At 46.6% G+C, this 25,963-nt stretch overlaps 1 protein-coding gene across 4 annotated transcripts; it reads right to left on the reverse strand.

The window, feature by feature from the left end:
- Positions 1-1,708: 1,708 nt before the first annotated feature.
- PRPSAP2 (phosphoribosyl pyrophosphate synthetase associated protein 2) lies at positions 1,709-22,414 on the reverse strand. 4 transcript variants are annotated; one of them, XM_019981440.2, is made up of 12 exons: positions 22,263-22,398; positions 17,728-17,822; positions 17,355-17,505; positions 16,439-16,491; positions 15,854-15,920; positions 13,888-14,060; positions 12,090-12,205; positions 9,331-9,386; positions 8,068-8,216; positions 6,962-7,032; positions 5,646-5,792; positions 1,709-2,450 (listed from the first exon to the last, which is right to left on the reverse strand). In XM_019981440.2, exons 3-12 carry the CDS (start codon positions 17,471-17,473, stop codon positions 2,292-2,294), a joined length of 1,110 nt encoding a protein of 369 aa, XP_019836999.1. In that variant the 5' UTR covers positions 17,474-17,505; positions 17,728-17,822; positions 22,263-22,398; the 3' UTR covers positions 1,709-2,291. The 4 variants fall into 4 exon arrangements, with proteins under 4 accessions (XP_019836999.1, XP_019837000.1, XP_019837001.1 ...); XM_019981441.2 differs by lacking the exon at positions 22,263-22,398 and adding an exon at positions 20,617-21,031; XM_019981442.2 differs by lacking the exon at positions 17,728-17,822 and having other exon boundaries at positions 22,263-22,414.
- Positions 22,415-25,963: the final 3,549 nt, after the last annotated feature.

Below are 25,963 nucleotides of genomic sequence, written 5' to 3' on the forward strand. Positions count from 1 at the left end.
TGTATAATTTTTTTTATACATTGTTGGAATGAATTTGCTAATATTTTGTTGAGGATTTTTGCACCTGTGTTCATGAGATCTTGGACTTTGGTTTACTTTTCTTGTAATATCTTTGTCTGGTTTTTGTCCTAGGGTAATGCTGGCCTCATAGAGTGAGTTAGGAACTACCCCCTTTTCAGCAGGAACAGTGTGGAGCTTGCAACAATGGTGGGGATGGGGGCGGTAGGGTGAAGTAACAATGGTTACCAGCCTCTTTGTACCTCTGCAGCAAGAAGTAGCTACTTGTTATCAGAGCACGGATCTCTGCTGTCTGGAGGGGACTTCTTGCCTATCCTGGCTCCCACGAACTCTGGAGATCGCTCCAGGAATGTGTGCAGAGCTGCCTGCCACAGGGTTGGGAGTGTGGGTCAGGTATCGGCAACTTTACTAAGAGCTGGATTTTACAAAAGTTAGCTACATTTACTGTTTAACACTTTCCCTGGAAGTTGCAAACCTTCAAGTCTCCAGAGTTCCAAAATCATGAAATGGATTTGCCACTGTTTAGATGGAGACAGATTCCTGGTGCTTCCTATTCCACCGTCTTCCACAAATCCTCCCCATTTGATTCATTTTTATTATTCCTCTTTATTGATAGCCTCCATTCGGTGACATATAATTCCTATACTTTAGTTTTTTGAGCATGTTTAAAATAAATTATTTAAAGTCTTTGTCTAGTACGTTTAAAGTCTGAGCTTCCTCAAGGAAGACCCTGTACATGGGTGCAATCTTGTTTCTTTAGATGCCTCAGAACTTTTTGTTGTTGAAAACTGCTATTTCTAATATAATGTGATGGAAATCAGGGTCTTCTCCATCCACAGGGTCTGTCTGCTTTTCTCAACTGATTCTGTAAAGTCTGCATTCTTCATTGTTTGTGGCAACTGAAATCTCTGGACAGTCAGCTTAGTGGTCAGCTAGTGAGTCATCACATACTTCCATAAAACTCTGAAACCAAAAAAGAAGAGAGAGAACAGCATTCCCAATCTACAGGCGGGCTGTGAGTCCTGGGCATGCCATCAACGCTCAGCCAGGAAATCTACAACCCCACTGGGGCCCTCACTTCTTGCTTGCACAGAAACCCAAGGTCAGACAGAGGTGCAAGTTTATGGCTTTCTCAGGCCTTTCTGAGCACATGCTCAGAAAGCAAAGGTTTAAGGTTTTTTAGAAGAAAAAAAAGCAATTTTTCTCTTTGTAAGAAAGTCTTTTTGTGTGTGCATGAGCTGGAGGGGACTGTGGTTAGATGACCCCAGTATCTCACAGCCTGATAAACTCTAAGGCAGAGTATTGGGCTCTGAACTCTGATAGACAGTATGAGATGCTCGACACTGACCAGGGTCACAGCGCTTGCCCTCTGGAACCCCCTCCCTCCACACCTCATCACCCAGAGCATGCAGCGGTGCGTTTTGTTTCGAGTATGACTGTGCTATCAGACAAGGAGCAGAACAAAGCCACGCCAAGATGCAGACGGCAGCTCATGCCGACTCCTGACCTGACCCCAGTGGCTCATGCTGATGTCCCAACTCCTCTCCTGGCGCAGTCAAGTGACTATGCGTCATGAACGTGCAGGGCCCTGGACAAACAGAACAGGGAACATTACATCCCAAAGACACAACTACACCACGCCAAGCTGCAGAAATCCCCACAAGCTGACCAACACTTCAACATCCACACGTGGATATTCAGCTTCCACTTTATTTTAGTTATAAAACAATTGCCAAAACACAAAATTTAAAAAAACACACACAAACACAGTATGTTTTTATTCCTTCTTTTGTTGCAGAAAATAAATAACTGTCACATATTCCATATGCTTTCTAGAAAAGCGTTTCTAAAAATGTAGTTTACTGGATTTAACAGCATAATCTTTTTGGCTTTTCAACTGCAGTATCATACAGCAGATCATTTTATTTTACTAACTTTTTAAAAGCACTTGGGCTGCAGCAACTTTTGATAAAGGCCGTTTGTGAGCTTAAAAATCTTCTTCCAAGTTATTTTTTAAATAGTTAAACTGAATACAACCAGGTCTTAATTTATTCTATTTAAGAGAATATAGTTTTTCTTTTATAAAAATTGCCCCTCAAGCTCACAAACACCCAAATGGACATAAAAAGTGGGTCTGTCTTCATAGAAATTAACAAAAGGAAGGAACAAGACACAGCCGGCCCCCATGAAATGCATCCAGCCAGGCATGCGCCTCAGAGTACAGATGCTCACGACTCCAGTGTGGCCCTCAGGACTTATTAAGAGGACAGTGTTCAGTCATCTAAACCTATGTTTCTGAAAAGGTAGGACATGGACTCCCCATTGTGAATCCGACGGATGGCTTCTGAGAGGGTCATGCTGATATCCACAGTTTTGATTTTGGGGCACTGGAGCTTCTGGATTTCATGCGGAATTGTATTGGTAACCACCACCTGCCAATCAAGAGGAAGAAAGGAGAGGTCGTAACACCAAGTAGCCTCCTGGATGGGTCTGAAAATGTGACACATTCTCACCCTTCTGAGTCCTACTTCCAGGACTGGGGTTACTCTGCCTTCAGCACGGGTTCAGTCAGTGTGAACACAACCTGTATCTGAGGTTAAGGTTTGCACCCACTGTGACAGCTAGAGACAGACGACAGCAAGTGTGGGCAAGGACGTGGAGAAACTGGAAGGCTCACTCACTGCTGGTGGGAATGCAAACTGGTTCAGCTGTGTCGGAAAACAGCCTGGAAGTTCCTCAAACGGTTAAACATAGAGTTACCATGTGACCCAGCAATTCTTCTCCTAGGTAAGACACCCAAGAGAAATGAAAACATCTCCACCTGAAAACCTGTACATAAAAGTTCATAATAGTGTTATTTACAATAGTCAAAAAGAGGAAACAACCCAAATTATGAATAGAAAGCAAAATGTGCTACATCCAGGCAATGAAATACCACTAGGCAAAAATAGCAGGTACTGACACCTGCTGTAACACGGGTGAACTTTCAAAACATTATGCTGGTGAAAGAAGCCAGACACCCAAGGCCATGTATATGAGAAGGCCGGGTTAGGTAGACCCGTTACAGAGACAGACAGTGGATCAGCGGCCACCTAAAGATGAGTGGGTTGAGAAGAAATGCAGGCAGACAATGGGTAAGGAGTTCCACTGGCAGCCTGAAAATGTTCTAAAAGCGAGGGTGGTCATGGTTGCACAATTCTGTGAAAATATTGAAGATTATTATATATTTAATTTTTTTCATGAATTTGTATTGGAGTATAGGTGGCTTATGATGTGCTAGTTTCTGCTGTACAGCATAGTGAATCAATCACACATATGCATACATCCACTCCTCTTCAGCTTCTTGTCCATGCACGGCATTACAGAGTATTGATGGGCAGAGTACCCTGTGCTACACAGCAGGTCCTTGTTGAACATCTATTTTATACATTATAGTGTGTATATGTCAATCCAAATCTCCCAATTTATCCCTCTCCCTCTCTCCCCCTTGGTGACCACAAGTTTGTTTTCTACATCTGTGACTATTTCTGTTTTGTAAATAGGCTCATTTAAAAAACCATTTTTTAAAAACTCCACTTATAAGCAATATATGACATTTGTCTGTCTCGTATACTTTAAATGGGTCAGTCATAAGGCATGTGAATTACAGACCTTCCTCCCATCCATCATCCAAGCTTTCACTTTACATGGTTTCAGCTACCCCCCGTCAACCTCGGTCTGAAAACATTACATGGAAGGTTCCAGAAATAAATAACCCATACATCTTAAATCATGCAGAGAGCCAAGCAGTGTGAGAAAACCTCACACTGTGGTGCCCCATCAGGGAGGGGACTCATCCCTCTGTCTGGCAGACCCCACCCCAACAGTGACTCACAGTGCCTGTGACCAGCGGACCTTTATCTGGGTTAATAATGGCCCCAGAGCACAAGAGCAGTGATACTGGCAATTCAGATACACCAAAGAGAAGCTGCTAAGTGTTTCCTTTAAGCAAAAAGGCAAAAGTTCTCAAGGAAAGAAAAAAATTTTGTGCGCTGAGATTGTGAAGATCCATGGTAAGAATGAATCGTCCATTTGTGAAATTGTGTAGAAGGAAACAAATTCATGCTGGTTTACTGTTGCACCTCAAGCCACAAAAGTTATGGCTACAGTGTGTGGTAAGTGCTTAGTTAAGATGAAAAAGGCATTAAATTTGCACAATAAGGTACGTTGTTATAATAGTTATATTTTATCATTAGTTGTTAATCTCCTACTGTGCCTAACTAATAAACATTATCACAGACTACACACAGGGTTCAGTACTATCCTGCACAGCTTTGGACATCCCCTGGCAGGCCGTGGAACCCATCCCCTGTGGGTAAGTGGGGACTTTGGACTTCCCTGGTGGCTCAGCTGGTAAAGAATCCACCTGCAATGTGGGAGACCTAGGTTCAGTCCCTGGGTTGGGAAGATTCCCTGGAGAAGGGAAACGCTACCCACTCCAGTACTCTTGCCTGGAGAATTCTATGGTCTGTATAGTCCATGGGGTCACATAGAGTCGGACACGATTGAGCGACTTTCACTTTCCGGTATATCTCAATAAAGCTGCTATTTTTAAAAGTTAAGATTTGATAAAACATCTAAAAAAGGAGAAACAAACATTTTTCAAAAGCTATAAAAAAAAAGTCAGCCTTTAAAAAAAAAAAAGAGGATGGAAATACTTCTCAAGTTATTACTTATAATACATATTTCCTACTTCCAAAATAAGCCTCAAGACAGTTCTTAACAAGAAAGTCCACACACGAGACTTGAAAGGGACAGCCAGGGATCATGCCAAACCAGCACCAAGAATGCAATCACCTGGCCACCGTGAGGACTCAGACTGGCTCTCTGCCTGATCTTCCAGGAATGTACAGGAAACAGCACTTTTATTTCTTAAAAGATAATAAACATGTGATTCATACAATCGCTCTCCAGACAGCCAGGCCCTGGGCCGAGGTGGACAGAGCAGAGCAAGGATGCCTGCTTGGCTCACTTCACCAGCCAGGCGCTGGGCCGAGGTGGACAGAGCAGGGCAGGGATGCCTGCTCGGTTCACTTCACCAGCCAGGCGCTGGGCCAAGGTGGACAGAGCAGGGCAGGGATGCCTGCTCGGTTCACTTCACCAGCCAGGCGCTGGGCCAAGGTGGACACAGCAGGGCAGGGACGCCTGCCTGGCTCACTTCAGCTGGGCACCACAGGCGTGTAGGAAGATGGCCAGCATGCCCTCCTCTCTGTCATGTCACGGGCATCTGTCCAGGGGGAGTTGGGCCTCAATATCAGGCAAATAGGGTCTGAACCCACGTGCGCCTCGTGGCTGCCCAACCTGAGGTCCCTGCATGTCTCTCACTCTCCCCACAGGGGTGTGTCCGAGCTCAGGGTGGGTGTGTGCCTGACGCCGGGCAGTACTTGCAGGGACCGTGTACTCCATCAATAGAAGTTACTAAAACTACCACCCACTGCCACTGTCAGGAGCAGAGGCCACAGCCAGTGACCAACAAAACAGAACCCATGCCAGGAAGCCACTCTTAACTCTCCACCTGCTCTTGTGACCTCAGGTCAGGGGCCCACGTGCACCAGCAGCTGTGCCCACACGTGGCCTGGCTCTGTTACCTCATCGATGGCAGACTCCTCGATCAGCAGGGGGGCGTCGGAGGACAGCAGGCCGTGGGTCGCCATCACGAAGATCTTATATGCACCCCTCTCCTTTAGGGTCTCCGCGGCGGCCAGGAAGCTGTCTACATCGTCGATGATGTCATCCTGGCATTACAGACGCAGCAAAAGACATGAGCACTTGTGCAAAGGTGAGTCTAGACCATGGGGAAAGAGGAGGGACTAAAGACATGTGCAGAGGTAAGTGTAGACCATGGGGAGAGAGAAGGGGCTAATTCTCCTGTGACATGCTCGCTGTCCACGGTGACCTGTCCAGACAGCGAGATCACTGGCTTCTGTGGAGTTCCCTCTGGGCCTCCCAGCTGGACAGTCATGACAGCTGTCACTTCATGGCCCCTGGGCCCTCGTCTCTCTGTCCCTACTGTCCAGAGCAACGCCCCACCAGGCAGGGGCTCCAGGAACACGCACCTGTATATCCATGCCCAGTACGGTACCTGTTAGGAGATGCTTTGACTCCACCAGGTTCTTTCCCCTTTGGTGCTACTTTTCCTTATTTTCCAAATTTTCTCCACTGGGTGGATGGGAAATGGGGTCTTATATATATTTTTATAGTGGGAAGACAATAATTACTATCAACAAAATACACAGTCTAGTGGTTTCTAATCTCACAGACTCCCAGTACGAGGTAACAGAAAATACATATGGTGGTTTCTGTCCCTGGATCCTGACAGCAGGCTTCTAAAGTGCTTGTAGGTGCCTCAGTAATGAGAGCACGACAAGAGTCTCTTGTCTTTACTCGGTGACTCTGGAGGGCTCCTGGGCGGGGGCTGGTCCCAGAAAGACCAGGCCATGAGAAGCTTGGCATTTTCAGCTCCCTCCACTCCTCCAGAGAGGGGAGGGGGCTGGAAATGGAGTTAATGACAGGGTTCAGGGAGCTTCCGGGTGCGCCCCAACTCCATGGGGACCCTCCCAGCCCTCGCCCTGAGCATCTCTCCCTTCCTCTGGCTGCTCATCTGAGTCCTTCGTCACATCCTTTAATGAACTGGTGAACATTAAGTTAGTGTCTGCCTGGGTTCTGAGAGCTGTTCTAGGACATGTCCGAGTCCAAGGAGGGTCCTGGGAGTCATGTCAGACTGAAGTTGGAGGTCACCTAACAATTCCCAGTTTTTGGACCAAAGCAAACGTTTAGCCTAAGACACCCACCCACTTGAGACTTACCTGGCCATAGCACCATCCCCAGCACGATTAACAAGGTGAGCTGACAAGCTAACGAGGGTAAATATGACAACCAGTAATGACAGAAGAGGCGCACGTACCACAATGATGGCGATCCTGCCTCCCACGTCACCAACAACTGTAATTGGGGGCTTTTCTTTAGGAATCAGCACTGGTCAGAAGAGAACACACACACAAGTTTCTGCATCTGATTTCCTGACATCCCTTTATCTGCCTAAAACCAGAGCCCCCAAAAGAATTCAGTTGTCATAAATCCTGGTCCAGGAACAACACAGAAGCCTGGCTCTCATCACCCAGACCAGAGGTCAGTGCCACTCCTACATGGACATCGCCATGGAGACAGACACATGGTCCTGTCTCCCCCCGCCCTTCCCTAAAGAGCCATTCGTCTTCCCCTCGGTGCCCCTGCCCTACTCCCTTTCCCCTAAGCCCCAGATTCCAACCTCCTCCTAAAATCTGTCTTCTCTCTTGCTAATCTGTCTGTTGACAGTTTTATTTCACTGCAGCCTCCTGAGCAGTGAACCTAAAGAGGCTAGAGGAAAAGCTTTTTCTCCCTAACAGACTCAAACAAAAGCAGTATTTTTTTTTCCATTGAAAAGGCATTATTAAAGCTTGAAATAAGTTTCTTAAAGACAAAAACAAACTTATGCACAACTCCAACAGCCAGTCACAACCACATTCCTCATGTTCCCTCCTGGCCCAGGCAGAAGACAGTGAATAAGACACTCTGCCTTATTCACACACATTCCTCGGGTTTTCTCTTGTTTCCAGTCAATTCTTTCAGTGGGCTGCATAATGAGTTGTGCTGATGAGACATTCTTCACCAAGGCCTCCCCTCTGAACTATTTACTTGTCTAGTATTTTACATCAGAAATAACAGGACCATGAATAACTTGTGCACCTAGAGCTTTCTGCCCGTGTTAAACTCTGCTCTAGCACACACTACTGAGTGGACAAATGTGATCCCTGTTGGGCCACAAGTGAGTCTAAACTGGGCATGTTCATGGGTCTTGCTGGGATCAGACAGACCACTGCTAAGGGGCCATCAGAGATGCACTTGTCAGAGCCAGAAAAAGGTACCAGTTTTTGCCAACTTAAGAAACAGACAAGAAGTACTTTACATTCAATACAGAAATTAAGTCAGCCTTAAAGGCAAAGAGGAAGTGACCCAGGGCTCCGTGCTTACTGGGGATCTCCAGGCTGGGGTGGATGGCAGCCGCGCTCCTGACCATGGGTGGGGAGTGCCGCCCGTCCACCAGGTCAGACTCGGCGTCCTGTGCTTCTCCGTGAATCACCGCGATGCCCAGCCGCAGGCGCTCGGCGAAAGACTGGGCCCTAGGGAGAGCAGGAGATGGGTCACAGCCACGCAAAGTGGTTTGCACTCATGTCTACGGAGAAGTATCACAGGAACTCAGAAAATGAAGTTTCCCAAAGGATTAGTGAAAAAGGAGACTGAAGCCACCTCAGCTTCTGGGAATCCAGGACAGAGTGTGGAGAACCCACCTGACACACGTGCCCCTGCGGGGCCTGTGGGCACGCAGCCAGCGAGTGAGCCTGTGCTATAGGCTAGCTCACCTCCCTGAAGCCTCTGCTTCCTCGCTTGGAGCTATGCACTCTCCCTGCTCACCTGGTTAACAGTGAGAACCAACACGTGAGGCAGAGCGTGCTAACGACTCAGCGGAGTAGGAAGGCTCAGATGATGGGGGCATTTTTCAGCAATAAAGTATTTTTAGATGAAGGGATGTACAATGTTTGTAGTACATAACACTACTGCACACTGAATAGACTGTGGTGTAGTATAAACATAACTTTATTTGCACTGGGAGACCAAACGTCCATTGACTCACTTTATTGCAACAGTGCTTTCTGGAACCCACACCACCCCCAGGGCGTGTCTGTGTCTGACATCCTCTCAGTCAAACACAACTGCAGGTTCTGAACCCCCGTCTCATCAGTCACTCCAGTTACATGGAACTCTCAGCACTGCCCCATTTGCACACCTGTAGCGTCTGAAAGTTTTGTAAAATGTCACTTTTTAACACATACCAATCAGTGGCTTCTTGGCTGGATAGAATTATCTGTTAATAAATTACTGAGTTCTCTGAATAAAAGGCAGTAAACAACCTCAAAATATATTTGCTGGTATTTTAAATTGCAGATGTGAAGATGAACCACCAGCAGCTACCCAAGCGCAGGGCTGGGACTCTACAGTCCTGGACAGTTCCTGGTAGGAAATGTGACCGGCAGTCACAGACAGGGACTGGGACAAGGGAGGACGATGAACCATCACCTAATAAATGAAATCGGCAGACAGGCTGTGCACTATCAGTCCCCAGGTCAAAAAAGCAAGGGCCAGAGTGGGAGCTGCTGCAATGGGACCCAGAACACGGGGATTCAATGGGCTGGACTCAGGTGTGGTTTTGCACAGCAGCTGTGAGCACCCACCTACCTCTTGGCTGAGGCCGGAGACTTGGCCACGATGACCGCGTTCCTGTAGTCTGGGATCTGAGAAGAGGAGGGGCTGGGTGACTGCCATGTCTCCAAAGGCTGCTCACACCAGCTCCACAGTCAATAAAAAGCAACACCCCAACACACTCAGAAATGTCAGCTGGTCACTTGAACGTTTTCCAAAAAGAGAGAAAACTCAGAGTAAATTTCTTCTTTGGAAAATGAAGAAATGCCTACCTAAGGAAAAAAAAATATCATCAAGACATGAATCTCATAGACTTATTTTAAGAAAAAAGTAGAGTTAATCAGTAATAAGCTCATATCTAAGTGGCAGCAAAGACATTTTTATAAAATCAACAGGAACTCCTCTCACAGACCCCTGTTACATGTAGTTTCACAGCCCAAGGATGATATTCACTGGACCTGAATCAAAGGCATTTGTCAACTTCTAAACAAGTGACTACTTAATGTAACTGTCACAGCCGATGAAGAAAGAAACCGGCCTGCTAATGGAATCAGCCCAGCACTCTTTACAAAGATACTAAGAGCCCTTAAGAAAATAAGCAAATGTTGGTCTACTCTGAAGCCCTTCACTCTGAGCATTTGAGTGACCTGGATGAGGATGACGACAACTGAAGAGACACCCGGTACCAACGCCTCAGAGCTCACAGGATAGGACTAGCATGCTTTTCAGCTGAGCAGCAGTTGGCTGTTTCTGATTTCATCTGGGCAATATTTTCAAACCATGTGCTTAAAATCTAATCACTTCATTAAATTATGTTATTCCATTCTGATATATCCCCACTGATTTCTCACAATTATGCTAGCTTGGTGAATTGGAACATAAGCACTCACCACCATCTAGCACACTGCACAGTGCCTAGCATGTGGAAAAAACTAAATAACCAATACTTAGTAAACAAACAAAACCCTGATGAATTTGAAGAAGGTTCTATTATAGATATACCTAATTGGATAAGATGTCTCTCCATCTGGTCCATCTACACACATAAATAGCACAAAATATTTTCATTTTCGCATGTTCCTCATCTTTCCTGGGAGTCTTTATGAACTGTTTTATGTACTTCCATGCCTCATTGAACATCATCAAACAGCACCAAATCCAACCAAGAGGAGAAATAACTAATGAAGGAACAGTTACTAAAGCCGAAAAGGAAACTTTAAAAGAAAGGACTTTTTAATAAAAACAGGTCTACTTCCTCCTCGGGACTCAAAACAGGAAATCAAACGCATAAAGAAAGAACAAGTTGTTATGAAGGTGAAGGTTTTTATGGTCAAAGTAAGAAGCTGGCTGGTTCAGAGGCAGGATGGATGCGGCTGCAAGAAAATGTCGGTGAGAGCAAGGCGTGGAATTTTCCCACCAATTCAGTACAGGAGAAAGCAAAACTTGAACAAAAAACAGTTAAATAATATATAGACTAGATACAAGATTTTCAACATCTAATAGCTCCTGAAGAAAGAAATGAAAAATCCAAATTACAGAAAACAAAATTCATAGGGAACGGAAAGGCCCACTGAGCATCCAGTGAGATGGATGAAGATGGTTCATCTCACTGGATGCTGGTTCATGGGTCAAAGATGTCCACAGACATGCCATGCGGAGATTTCAAAACCACAGCAAAAGGATACAGCACTCTCTCACACGGGTAATTCTGTCCAAGTGCAGATTAACACAGCCCTTCAGACAATCTTAATTTTTGCAGTACCTAGTAAAATATTCAGAGGAGGCAATGGCACCCCACTCCAGTACTCTTGCCTGGAAAATCCCATGGACGGAGGAGCCTGGTGGGCTGCTGTCTATGGGGTCGCACAGAGTTGGACACGACTGAAGCGACTTAGCAGCAGCAGCAGTAAAATATTAAAAATGTAGATACTTTTCAATCATGATTCCACTTCCAAGTATATTTCAGAAGAGCACTTAAGTACTGAGAAAAGCAAGTACTGCTTTTAGTACTTGAAGTACTGAAAAAATAATTTTCAGTGCAACATTACTTAAAAATTTTTTGAAAATATTTCACTTAAAAGAATGAAAAATTAAACCATCTAATATCCAGCCAAGAGGGAAATGGATGAAAAACCTGTGGCTCATTTAAACTTGTGCTTTAACACCTAAACAGGCAGCTATTTTTACATTAACTAAACTCAAATGAAATCAAGGATTCCATTCTCCAGTCACACTGGGCACTTCAGCTGCCATTCTGAAGGCAGAGTGAACATTTTCACTGGCATAGAAAGTTCTATCCATTACAGTTGGTCTGAATTTTGGGATACTGTGTAGCAATCATGAAGAAAGAGGTAATCCTATATATCTGAACATGGGAAGACCAAGAGACACCAGTTGGGGAAAGGAAAGAAAGTTACAGAACAGGAAAGGAAAGAAAGTTTCAGAACAACACAAACAATATATCAACTCTTTCTGCCCCCACCCCCCACCCCCCTCCAAATCGATATCTGCAACTATGTGTATATTGTAGAGCGAGAGAAGGTAAACTCAGAAGGCACTAAGAGGATTCGGGATTCAGGACACACCCCAGGCTAGTGATTCTAGGCACCTGAGGTCCAAGAGAAAAAAGAGGAACTTCAGAGCTCCGCAGATGAAGAGTTTCAAGGACACCAGTTACATTCATAAAGTCAACTTTAAGCAGAACACGTCAATGTTAATTCTTCGTTGAGCCCAAGGAGATGCGAGATGCATTTTTCAGCTTTAAATAGAAGGTTGAGAAGTCTGAGCTAACTCACCTCCTCCTGAATGTACTGTAAGAGGAAGGGAGATGCTCTCAAGTTGTCAACAGGTATATTGAAGAAGCCCTGGATTTCCTTCTGGTGTAAATCCATAGTAATGAGATGAGTCAGACCTTTGAAAACAAAGCAGACACACACACACAGATTGTTTCATGACCAGTTGCACTGTATGAATAAGAGCTACATAAAACAAGATACCATAGGGAATAAATTACTATCTAAAATTACTCTCTCATCAAAAACTCAGCATCTTTATTCCTCAGATTCTTAGTACAATGAGATTATGAGATAATAGAAAATATATCTATTATCCTGGTCTCTGCCCCCAGAACAAAACTCCTAACCCCTTGTCACTCTCTCAGTGCTAAGAGCACCGGGAGCCTCTCTTGTTGTCACATCTGGTCTGTGACCCCGTCTCTGACACAGAGCTCCTGAAAGCTCTGGGGATGGGCTCCTGGACGTGGCTGGTCACCTTGACAGAAAGCTTGGCATTACCAGGCTTCCCGCCCCTACTGTCCAGAGAGGGGGAGGGACTGGACATGGAGCTGATGAATGACCACGCCTCCCTGAAGCCCCAAGAGCAAGGGCTCTGGGGAGTATCCGGGTGGTGAACACAGGGACGCCCCCTCTCCTAAGCAAGTGGGGACCTGGGCTTTCCCTCCTCAGAAGGGAAAGACTGGTGATTCTTCTTACAGAGAGATGCACAGTTTTCATACCAATTTAAAATAGCCAAAATCACAGCGATGGAGAAACGCCTCTGATAATTCTATGAGGGAGATTCCCTCTCCCTGAAGTTGTGTCAGTAGGCATGATAAAGCCAGATTAAGATATAATGTCTTCAGATATTAAGGTAAACCTCATATGCCTATAACTGGAAAAAATGAAGAATCTTCATCCCACTGGTTCCTTGAAGGATATCTGAAATTGAAATACATACAAACACACACACACATACACACACATACATATCATTCAATTGGAAAAAATGTAAAAAGCAAAATCTGCCCAAAAGAGCAAGAAAGCCTGGTGGCCCATCATGAGCAAGACTAGGTAGGAGGGCAGGGAACCTTCTCGGGAGCTCGGTGGCCCATCTGCTCCCTTCAGCAAAGTTCTCAGCAGGGTGTGCCTGGAGGTCACTGGGTTCAGGTCTGGTCATTTTCTGTTTTGGTTTTGCCTTCTTTGAAATGCTACAGGAGAAATTTATTCTGCAGTAAGTGTGTTACAAGGTAGTATGTGGGGACTCTTTATTCTCTTCTCTGTGCAAACTCTGATGTGTGCCTTCTATAGTCACATACACAAGTACACATTTGTGCGCATGTGCACACACACACACAAAGTAACAACTCTGAAATTATTGAGAAACAAGAGAGACACTTAGGATGTTACTGAAAAATGCACAACACAAAATAACACATAGGATTTGCAAAATATGCCAAGCTGTTGTGGGAAAGAGAAGAGGTGAAAATAAAGAGAGTTGCTGTGTTAGAGTAGCTGATTCCAATGCCTTTTCTACTTTAAAAACAGCCTCAATAGGACTGCCACCTGCCATTCCAACTTTTTAATCTTTTAAACAAAGAATTTAGGAAAAAATAAGTTGTCCTCACGAGCTTTGTGTTCAGAAAGTTGGGCCAGGAGCAAACTGTCAGCATGGGCGTCTGTTACAGATTCACCATCTGGAAGCGACATCACTCTGGGCACTGTCCAACGCTCTGAGTCAGTGAAGATGAGCTTTACGATTCCTCAGGTAAAAATGCAACTCCCAGACCCCCATCAACCATCAATGCCCGCCCCTCACCGGCTTTGCACATCATGGAGGCCAGCAGCTTGGAAACGATGGAGCCCCTCTTCCTCATCTTGCACTGCTTGCTGTAGGGGAAGTAGGGGACCACACCAATGATGCTCTTGGCACAGGAGGTCTTACAGGCATACACCATGATCAGGAGCTCCATGATGGTGGTATTCACATCCCTGCAACCCAAGGGCAAAGACCAGCAGGGAGGGTATCAGACTTGCCACGACCTCTCTCAGTCCCAGCTAAGCATCAGCAAGATGCCACGCCCGCCTCAGCCAAGACAGGCTCCAGACACACAGAAGAGACAAACACCACTCTTCTTGGGCCTCCATCAGTAGCCCCCACGCCACCTCTCAGCCAATGACTCTACTTCCTTTCCCAACAAGAACAGCACTGTTCACTCCAGTTTATCCAGGACAGAGCCCTAGAGGCATCCTTAGCTGCCCTCCTGTCCAGATACCGGCAGCATCTCACACTCTACTGCTGCCCGGGCTGAGGCCCACATCCCCAAAGGATGGCAACAGCTGCACCCACACATTCCCCCTGTCCCTGGCAGTCTGCAACCACTCTCTGAATAGTACCTGGCTGATCTTAGAGTCATGGTCAGATCACAGACTCTCTGCCCAGGACCCAGGGGTGGTTTCCCACTTGGCCCGTGGCAGATGCCCAAGGCCCCACAGGGCTCCTGAGGCTCCTTCTGGATCTACCCCACTCCCTCTCTGCACCCTACTCCTCCTCCATGCCAGTCCTCATGGCCACCTGAGGGCCCTCTGTCTAGGGCCCCCCATTCCTGCCTGGAATGACCTCCTTGCCAGCTGGCACCGGCTTCCAGTGTTTGTCAGAGGTCACCCACCGATCAATCCTCACTCCAGCCTCCTGCCACCGTCACGCCAGCTTCCTTGCACACTGTGCTGGTTTTCCCTAGAGCCCTCATCACCTCCTGACAAACTGGATAATCTACTTGTTCATTATGTTACTTGCATGTCACAGAACCCAGGTTCCATGAAGATCAGGATCTGTGAGGTTCCATGAAGATCAGGATCTGTGATCTATTCTAATCTTTTATGCCTCTTGCACACCTGTAACAATGGCTAACACATGGCAGACACCTGACACATGTTTGTGAATAAGAGAGTGCAAAAGAGCAATGGGAAGCCTGGAGCTTTCAGGTGAGCAGGTTCTCTGGATTACAGAAAACTTAAGTCAATGGACATAATTTTCTTCACTTAAAAATTTTCTTATACTTTTAGTAAAAAGAGGCACTTATTTTACATATAAATGCACATTTAGCATGAAGCAATTTTTGGAATCTCTAGGCTAAAAACTGATGTACTATACAAACTCATTTCTAGACATTATTAAAAACTGCTGAGTTAAAATTTTCATCTAAGAGGCCTTCAGGGACATGTGTAGACAGAGTGGCGTTTGATCAAGGAGTGGTACAGACACCTCACTGCACTGAATCTTCTACCCTAGCGCACACGCCTGTGACTCGACAATTTCTAGAACACACGGCTCCCAGACATCACGGCAGACAGAGGCACACCTGCCTTCACTACTGTCTCTCTTCTCCTTTAACTTATGATGCGGCAGGACAGCACCCAGTGACCACATTTAAATTATCTGCAGGAAAAGCTTTAAGAACCCAACTAAGCAAACACCTTTCCTGCTGCTTGTTCTCTTTGGGAACTAAAAGAGCTTCCCTCTAAGCTCTGTGAGACTCTGGCTCCTGACATTGCACGCCATAGGTGCTCACTGTCCCATGCCTCTCCCCCAGCGCGCGGCTATTCCCACACCGAAAGGACACAGGAAAGTCAGCAGCTATGTCAGAAAGATCAGCTGAGTAAGATCGAGCTAGTTTTAAAACAATCTTAGTCCTTCTTGTCTGGGTAACTCTTATTATACTAGACATTCAAGCCCAAACAGAGACCCAGAAAGCAACAACATTTCTGGTGGATAAGCTACTCACTTTGAAACAGTCTGAATGATGAAAACATCTTTTCCCCTCACAGATTCTTGAATTTGTACTCTTGTTTCTGGAAGGAAAAGGGGAAACGAGAAGGGTGAACAAGGCACATCATTTTAAAAAAACACGTAAGAAAATCTGCACCATTCCCCAAGGTTATAAACTATGGAAACTGGAACTGTTACAAACTCACTACAAGGCTTTAGATTCCATGGAGGATAACAAACACACTGTGATTAACACACTTTGAAAATGCCACCTGACACCAGGGCCACGCCAGACACATGCACTCTGCCTCAGGGGACAGATTCAACCCAGGCCAAGCTCACGCTTCCGTCAGCTGACAGCAACTGCCTTTGGGTGAGGTCTGAGGATGAGCCTCTAAGTCCCCGGCTGTGACCTGCCCCAGATTCTCTATGGAGCTGGTATTAGTTGGGGTGGGAACACCATGATGGCCCACCCCTGTCTGCCTTCCTGCAGACAGAACTCACTGGACACTGAGGCTGACTGCTCAGTTATGGAGGGTGAAGGCCGGGCCAGAATGGCAGGTACCACAAAAAGCCATCACAAGTGCACAGGATCACTCACCTCGGTCAGGCTCCTGATAAACCTGCACTTTGCCCATCTCCACCCCCAGCCGCCTAGAGAAGAGAAAGACGGAAAAAGCGGAAACAGTAATAAAACAGATACAACACCTTTACTATTAAGATGGTTTAGAAATTGATGAAAATAAAACAAATTTAAAAAATAGAGATATTGCTATTATAACATTTAAAGTGGGTCTCAAACTGTTTGGTCACCTAGCCCGTCACACCTCCACCCCACACCTATCCTGTCCTGGGGCTCCCTGCACTCCGCGGCCACATTCCTGCCTTTTCCTTTCTGCCTGGAGGACTCTGCCCCAACCCCCACTTGCTGCCATTTCCTGTTTCTCAATTCACATTCCACCCACAGGCTTACAGGCACCTGAGCACCTGAGCTAAGGCGGCACAACCTGCCCCATCGCTCTGATTTTCCTGCGCAGATCACTACCTGAAGTCATCCTGTTTGTCTGTTTGTTGACTTCCTCCTTGTCTGGCGCCTCCACTAAAGAAGGAAGGATTCTGACCGGCTTGTTCACTCTTACACCCCAGTATCTAGATCAAAGTATAGTACACAGCAGGGGTTCAGTATTTATTTAATAAGTTACTAAAATTATACTGAACTGTAACCTGTGAACTACCTACATATAGCATAGACCCTTCATTGTTCTCTGTACTCAAATAGCTCTATACAAATGTAGCACCTCACACAATAGCTGGCACTCAGGAGTCCCCGGTAAATGTCTCCTGAATCCACGTGTAGGAGTGATGACAGTTTACAAAAGGTGAACCCTTGGTGCACGGATGACATGCAAATTCACTGTAAAATAGCTGCTGTCAAAGTTAACACCAGCGCCAATATGCATATCAAACGTAAACCACCACTGGACAAGCACAGACTTTAACAGCGTGATTATACTCACTCAGCGATCTTCTTTGAAAGCTCCATACACGATGAATTTGAATTTGCTGAAAACAACACCAGACCCCCTTTGGTTATGTTCATCTTGGCTTCTGATTCAGGTGGCGCCACACAAAACATCAAAACCTTCTTGGTTTTCCAATTCTCAGTGCCTAGAAAGATACCAAATATGTTAAAAACGGTCATATGAGATGAAATACACCTGAATATTCTTGAACAGCAAATGAGCTGAAGGAAATTAGTTTTTACCATAATGGAGTCTTTCACATTGAACGTGTATATGGACAAGTAGGGAGTCTATTTGAATTTATGGAAAGATGTCATCATATGTCTCAATTATTTTCATGACTACTGGGAATAAATGATAAACTTACAAGAAAGGTGGAGCTGAAGAGCTCAGTGTTTTACTGTTTGCTGCTTAAAGTCAATTACGACAACCTCCTTTTAGTTTCTGACAACAAAATTCCTCCTGGATTAACACACAGAAAAATGGCAGAGCCATTAGCAAGGACAAGAACTGACTGATCCTTAAACAATGAATAAATAACCCATCCACACCCAGCTTTCCCTGTAATACCTGTTTACCCCAAACCACCCACCCCTACCCCGCTCCTGGCCTTGCAGCTGTCCTGGGTCCTGTCTAAGCCTAACCTGGTCATCTGTACTTTCCTCAACTGGAACACAAGGTTGAGCAGATTACAATAATCTTGAAGGAAAGTGACTCAGCCACATAACTGATCAGCAGCAGGGCACACAGAAAGACCCTGGCCTAGAGGCCTTCAGAGTCATCCACATGTTCCTCCTCCTTCCACTCTGGGGCAAGTGTCCTGATGGAGAAAGGCAGGCAGAGGACTGGGTGCAGGATCAGCAGCCCAGGAGGCCTGGGGGGATGGAGGAGTCTTTTGAGCAAGCCTGCCGCGTTAACGCAGCCGTTATGTTTATGCTCTTGGAAGGCTGGTGGAGGGAGGAAAAGCCTGGAGCCCATATCTTATTTGTTATTTTAAAATTTTAATTACACAAGTACCTTCTCCTTGTAAAAAACTGAAACATGAGCGTTTAGACTAAGGTCACCAGCTCCGATCGGATCCCAGGCTCCTCCCACCCACCTCCCGGAAGAGATAGTTCTTATTACTGGTTTGATACAGATACCATTGGGCTGTTTACACATTCACACATGTGATCCCCATTTTTAAAAAATGTATAAAAATTCATTTGTAACATAAAAAGGGACCATCATACAAATCTATCTCTAATCTGCTTTATTTTGAAACGATATATTTTGAGAACCCAAGGAGAAAGCATAGACCCATCCTGTACTTTTTAACTTTGCCAGTGCTCCCTGGTGCAGCCAGGCTGCACTCGCAGGTCACCAACCCAAACAGGCCTCCCTGTGCGTGCGTTTCCCTCTGCGGTAACTGCCAGGGGGAGCCAAGGGGGCACAGGTGGGTGACTCATGGTCCCACAAGCAGGCTAGGAGAAAACACTTCCTCTTCAGAGGCCTTCCACAATGGGAAACATGGGCCATCCCACTGGACTTGGCCTATTAATTACAAACAGAAACATATGAGCAACTGGCCAAAGCCCTAAGGAGACCAAGAAGGACCACTGGTGTGTATAGCGGAAAGCGGCTTTGGAGCAGGGATGAGCAAGGTACATGCAGGCCAAAACAGGTTATTTCTGTAAATAAAACTATACTGGAACAGAGCCATGCTCACTGTTTACAAACTGTCCGTGGATGCAATGGTAGAGTTAGGTGTGGGCTGCAAAACCTAAAATATTACTTGGCCCCCTACAGAAAATGCATGCCGACCCAGCTTTATAGCATAGCGTTGGGCAGGGGGGCTGGTGCAAATGAAAGAAAGAATACTGTTTAACCCCCAACACTCAGAATTGGAGGAGATCCTGGTTGTCTTCTAACACCACCTCTCAACCCCTCTATGGCTGTGTTTAGGAACAGAGGTCTGGAAAAGGAAACCACAACAAAAATAAAACTCATCCTCCTGTAGTTATGAACACAGGCTTTAGAGTCAATCCAGGTTTGCATCTTAGCTCCTATTTGCCCTCAACTTACTGCAAGATCTCACATAAACTAACCTCTCTCACCCTCATCCATGCCACTGTGAATACTGACCTTACAGGGTCACTGTAAGATGAGCTCCTGTACAGCACTTAACACACTGCCCCACATACAGGATACCCTTGGTAAATCGAAGCTACGAGGAGTCAGCTTGTAATATGTTCACTATCTACTGAACAAGCACGTAATATGCATGGGGGTGGCAACCTTTTTACATCCCCCAGTCTTCAAATAAGAAGCTTCTTAAAGGAAAATGGTGTTCTTGAGTGGACATGTAATACTGAGAATCACAGTGTCTGAGGGGCAGGAAGAGTCCTCAGAAGTAACTCAGTCCATCTCTAGGATTCCTACCAACAAGCCACTCCAGACATCTGAATAGCCCGGACCCAATGCTCACACCGAGGGATGTCCCAGCCATTCCAATCCTTCCTCAGAATACACAATGATTGCTTTCCTGGCAGCTGCCACCTCTGGGCCTTCTCCTTTCCTTGAAGATTTATGGGAAACCTCAAATTCCTTCTCCCCTTGGCAGTCCTCAGCCTATCTCAAGATGGCACTCTTGGCCTGGGCCTGGCATTACTGATCATGGTTTAAGTCCTTTATCACTGACCATGCTCTCTAGGGTTCCAGTCCAGGCAGCAGGTTTCAATAGTGGAAACCTAAGACCCCAACATGCCACAGGCAGGGAAATTGGGAACAGGTTATCAATACAGCCAAGTTCTCCGACTGTCCATCTCAAGAGCTTGTCAAACAACAGAACTAGCTGCTAGTTTCAGTTCTCCTTTTCCTATTGTAAATTCAAATTGTGTCCTTTACCAAGCTTCAGGAAGAGTTTTAAAGAGAATCCTCAGAAGCAAGATAATCACCGGGATGGAGGGGCAGAAAGTTCATTAGCACAAGGCTTTAGTGTTAACAGAGTGTAAAGACAACATTCCCATTTCTCCTCCCATAAACTTCAGTTGCCCTTACATTTATTTATCCTAAATTAACTCTGGAATGTGTGAGAATTATATATAACGCATGAAAACACACCCTTTCCACAGAATCTCAGCACCTCACACAAAGTGGGTCGTACTTCTCTTTGAATGAGACAGGGCAATCTGCTAAGTCTCATGAACCAAACCTCACTGAAAGACCACTTGCTCTGTAAGTGCTAGCAGTCATCGTAAAAAAAACTCATCCACACCTCAGATGAGAAAGGCTGGCATCAAGGTGTGTAAACACCCTCCATCGGAAATTCACACTCCTCCACTGCCGCTGGAGTCGCAGTGTCAATATCCAATTTGTCTCCCCAGTTACCACCTACGCATTCTTGGCTTTCCCCTAAGGACAAGAGATAGAAGCCTGCTAAAAACAGCTTCCCCAGCAAATTTAAGGCTCAGGACAACAGAGACTTTTTCCACTATGCTGTTCTCTGCTGTGTACCCAGGGCCTAGAACAGCACCTGGCAGATGGAGAGGCTCAGTACACGTCTGCAGATAACACATGTTGGTGGAATAAAGCCTGACCTCATTGAGCTGCACTGATTAACACACAGAGTTGAAAGCAGTTTGCAAGCTCAAAGGCACCATAAAGAATTATTATTTTTATTCTGATGTTCTTCACATTTTGGGGATGTGAATTCTGAAAGAATTAGAAGGGCAAAGCCTAGATGTAATTAAGTCCCCATGCCTCTGGGATCCCAGGCACTCAGCTGTCTCTCCATCAGAATGTTTTCTTTCAGCTAAATACCATTTTCTGAGTGCTCTGAATTCTTATGACAACTCAATAAAGCAGGTATTACACTACAAGTCGACCCCTTTCAGACACAGTGCTAGGGGGCAGGGTGAGGCTTGGAGATGAAGATACTTCCTTCAGGTGGCCCTCCTGGAAGCAGAGGACACCAGGTCAGCTTCAGCTTGTCTCCCAAAACCAAGGAGGGTGACCTAACACCCCGCATTACAGGGGGGTAGGACCTGACAAACACCAGGTTAAAAAAACGTCTGTAGTAAACTCGCCTTGTTTGGAGAACAATTTTTATCACGTGCCAAAGAAAGAACACATGACTCGGTATTTCCCCTTTGGAGAATTTATTGTAGGGAAAGAAGGAAAAAGCTCAATGATGGCCACTGCATGCTTTTTCTAGGAGGACGACCCGTGAACATATGGAAAAGTTACATAATGGGGGTAATTAAGTAAAACTCTGAATATACATTCAATAGAATAAAAAACGGTATATATCCGAGACTGTGTGAAAGTGCTTATGTTAAGCGGGTGCAGAGCCGAGCTGCATCTCCTCCAAGCTGAACTGGGTGATAAGGGCAACGGACCAAGTCGGGACAGGAATACGGAGAAGACGGGCAGGACTTTGTGGGGTTCAATAATGTGGGCGAATCACTTATACTTGTGTACGGAACATCTTCACACATGAGAAATCATACTTTCTCACTCCAAATCTCCATCCTGAATTTCTTACTCCTTGCAAAAGCTACACACCCAAACCGCGTCAGTGTCAATAAAAGGGCGAAAAATCCGCACCATCACTGTGCAGTCGCGGTGGGGAGGCGGGGGGACCCTGAACAGCAGAAGCCTGCCTCGCAGCCACATCCCGGCCGCGGAAGAAAGCATCTTTCCGGGCGACAGAGGCCGGCCCGGCACCGCGCTTCCGCCCGCGGCCGCAGGTTCCGGACCAGCGGGACCGGCCTCGCGCCAGGCCCGCGGACCCCGACAGACCGGACCGCGCTGAGGGCGGCACGCGGCCGGCCCCCGCCGAGCCCCCCGCCCCTGCACCTGAGACCCACAGGCCCGGCCCGCCGGCCGCGCCACCACCGTCACCGGCTCCCGCCCGCCTACCTGGCCCCGACCCCAGCCCCGGCCCCGCCGCAGCTTCCGCTGCCGAAGGAGGAGAGCGCCGGTTCCCAGGCGGCCTGTCCAGGAGCAAAATGGCGACTCGGAGCGCGAGAACAGCGTCCGAGGCGACAGCGAGGCCTGAGGGCGGGGCCACGTGGGCGGGGCCTCAGGAGAGACCCCCTCTACGGGGGCGGGACCCACCGAGGGGAGGGGCGGGGTCTTCGAGTCCAGTAGGAAGGTGCTAGGCCGGACGAGGGGCGGGGCGAGGTCGTGAGAGGGGCGGGGCCGACTGGAGGGGTGGGGCCGGATCGGGCGAGGGGCGGGGCAGGGCCTCCAGTACTAGAGACTCAAGATTATCACCGACACGTGAAAGCGAGTGCGGACTTGCTGTTTGGAATTACAAATGTCTGGGTTCAAGTCTTTACTGGCCTGTAACCTTCACTGCAGATGGTGACTGCAGCCATGAAATTAAAAGACGCTTACTCCTTGGAAGGAACGTTATGACCAACCTAGATAGCATATTGAAAAGTAGAGACATTACTTTGCCAACAAAGGTCCGTCTTGTCAAGGCTATGGTTTTTCCAGTGGTCACGTATGGATGTGAGAGTTGGACCGTAAAGAAAGCTGAGCGCTGAAGAACTGATGCTTTGGAACTGTGGTGTTGGAGAAGACTCTTGAGAGTGCCTTGGACTGCAAGGAGATCCAACCAGTCCATTCTAAAGGAGATCAGCCCTGGGTGTTCTTTGGAAGGAATGATGCTAAAGCTGAAACTCCAGTACTTTGGCCACCTCATACAAAGAGTTGACTCATTGGAAAAGACTCTGATGCTGGGAGGAATTGGAGGTAGGAGGAGAAGGGGACAGCAGAGGATGAGATGGCTGGATGGCATCACTGACTCGATGGATGTGAGTCTGAGTGAACTCCGGGAGTTGGTGATGGACAGGGAGGCCTGGCGTGCTGCGATTCATGGGGTCGCAAAGAGTCGGACACGACCGAGCAACTGAACTGAACTGAACTGAACTTTTGCCTGGAAAATCCCATGGGCAGAGGAGCCTGGGAGGCTGCAGTCCATGGGGTCACGAAGAGTCGGATATGACTGAGCGACTTCACTTTCACTTTTCACTTTCATGCATTGGAGAAGGAAATGGCAACCCACTCCAGTATTCTTGCCTGGAGAATCCCAGGGACGGGGGAGCCTGTTGGGCTGCCGTCTATGGGGTCGCACAGAGTCGGACACGACTGAAGTGACTTAGCAGGAGCAGCAGCAGCAGCAGCAGCATCAACCTTGGGCAAACTCACTTTACGTCTCTGTGCCTCAGTTTCCACAGCTGAAAAGTGGAGATGATAGTAGCACCCATCTTAAGGATTGTTGGGAGGAGTAAGTAAAATAACACCTACTGAGTTTCCAGCACAGTTCTTGGCGTATAATAAACCCTCTATTGTGGTTAATTACAGTTATTTGCTTTGTTGTCCTTTCTTCTTTTACCATAAAGTAAGGAAGTGGTGCTTGCCTGAGTTCCTTATAATTTGAGTGTTTTATATATGTATAAAACATAATAATTGCAAACACATATGGAGTGTGTCAGGTGAAGTGCTTACCACATATTAAACACTGTAACTTATTTAACCCTCACAGAAGTATGAGATGATCTTATTATCTTCATTTTAATAGTTGTGGGAACTGAAACACTGACATTAAACAAATTGCCTAACGACAAGGGCTTCAGCCGTAAAGAATCCTCCTGCAATGCAGGAGACACAGGTTCGATCCCTGGGTCTGGAAGGTCCCCTGGTGAAGGAAATGGCTACCCACACCTGTATTCTTGCCTGGGAAATCCCATGGACAGTGGAGCCTAGTGGGCTACATGGATTCTCAAAAGAAGGACACAACTGAGCGACTAAACAACAAAATAACAAACAACCTGAACAAGAACTTCAATCCAGGTGGCCTGCCAGCATGGTCTGCATTAAGTCAGGCCCTATACCATGCCCCAGCTCCAGTTCTGCTTTGACTTTTTAACTAGAGTGAAGCTTGAAATCGCTCACAAGAGGCAGCACAGCCAGCTAAAAGCAGCTGGTCTTCACAGTCCAACCTCCTAATTTACAACATGGAATACAAGCATCTCTATTTATGAACTATAAACTATAAAATGCTTTCTGATATGGAGTCATTTCCTTTGCCTGACAGCTTTACAGGGTCTTACCTCTGTGAAGAGGCCAGTGAGCCCACAGACAGATTCGAGTACAAAACTGAATCCCCTTCTAGGGTGCTTTGGGTTCACCCACTGCTTCTGCACTGACCCAATCCTGATGCATCTCACCTCCTGATTTGGGTCTGCATTGGCTCCACCCAGCATTTCACAGTCCAAGTGACTGGATCTGACCAATCAGGGCCACTCATCTCTCTCAGCTCGATGATTCTCTCCAAGGGCAGGGCTCTGAGCCAATCAGTTCAGTTCATTTCAGTTCAGTGGCTCAGTTGTGTCCGACTCTTTGCGACCCCATGGACTGCGGCACACTAGGTTTCCCTATCCATCACCAACTCCTGGAGTCTGCTCAAACTCTTGTCCGTGGAGTTGGTGATGCCATCCAACCACCTCATCCTCTGTCATCCCCTTCTCCTCCTGCCTTCAATCTTTCCCAGCATCAGGGTCTTTTCAAATGAGTCAGTTCTTGGCATCATGTGGCCAAGGGATTGGAGTTTCAGCTTCAGCATCAGTCCTTCCAATGAATATTCAGGACTGATTTCCTTTAGGTTGGACTGGTTAGGTCTCCTTGCAGTCCAAGGGACTCTCAAGAGTCTTCTCCAACACCACAGTTCAAAAGCATCAATTCTTCAGCGCTCAGCTTTCTTTATAGTCCAACTCTCACACTCATACATGATTACTGGAAAAACCATAGCTTTGACTAGATGGACCTTTGTTGGCAAAGTAATGTCTTTGCTTTTTAATATGCTGTCTAGGTTGGTCATAGTTTTTCTTCCAAGGAGCAAGCGTCTTTTAATTTCATGGCTGCAGTCACCATCTGCAGTGATATTGGAGCTCCCCAAATTAAAGGCTGTTACTGTTTCCACTGTTTCCCCATCTATTTGCCATGAAGTGATGGGACCAGATGCCATGATCTTAGTTTTCTGAATGTTGAGTTTTAAGCCAATTTTTTCACTCTCCTCTTCCACTTTCATCAGGAGGCTCTTTAGTTCTTCACTTTCTGCCATAAGGGTGGTGTCATCTGCATATCATATGTTATCTGCATGCCATAAGGTTGGTATCATCTGCATCTGAGCCAGTGGGAGCCCAGAAGATGCTCGAGCCGCAGTGGGCTACCTGTCCAGTTGATGCAGTCAGAATAACTAGAGGATCCTGAATATGGAACACTGAATTCCTTCCCTCCTTCCTGAAGTCAGTGTGGACTGGGTTTCCATCATCACAGGGGTCTGGCTGTTCTCCTCTGTTTAATTCTTATTGTTCTTTCCCACCAGCCTGTTCCCCTATCCCTGAAATACAGGGCCTTTGCATATGCTGTTTCTGCCTCTGGGGACAGGCTCCCTCCTGCTGCCCTCTCCTCCATCAACTCCTACTTAAACTACATCTCAGTGCAATTGTCCGGAGAAGGCAATGGCACCCCACTCCAGTACTCTTGCCTGGAAAATCCCATGGGTGGAGAAGCCTGGTAGGCTGCAGTCCATGGGGCCGCTAAGAGTTGGA

The sequence above is a fragment of the Bos indicus genome, chromosome 19 (genome assembly GCF_029378745.1).
Source record: "Bos indicus isolate NIAB-ARS_2022 breed Sahiwal x Tharparkar chromosome 19, NIAB-ARS_B.indTharparkar_mat_pri_1.0, whole genome shotgun sequence".
NCBI classification, from domain to species: Eukaryota; Metazoa; Chordata; class Mammalia; order Artiodactyla; family Bovidae; genus Bos; species Bos indicus.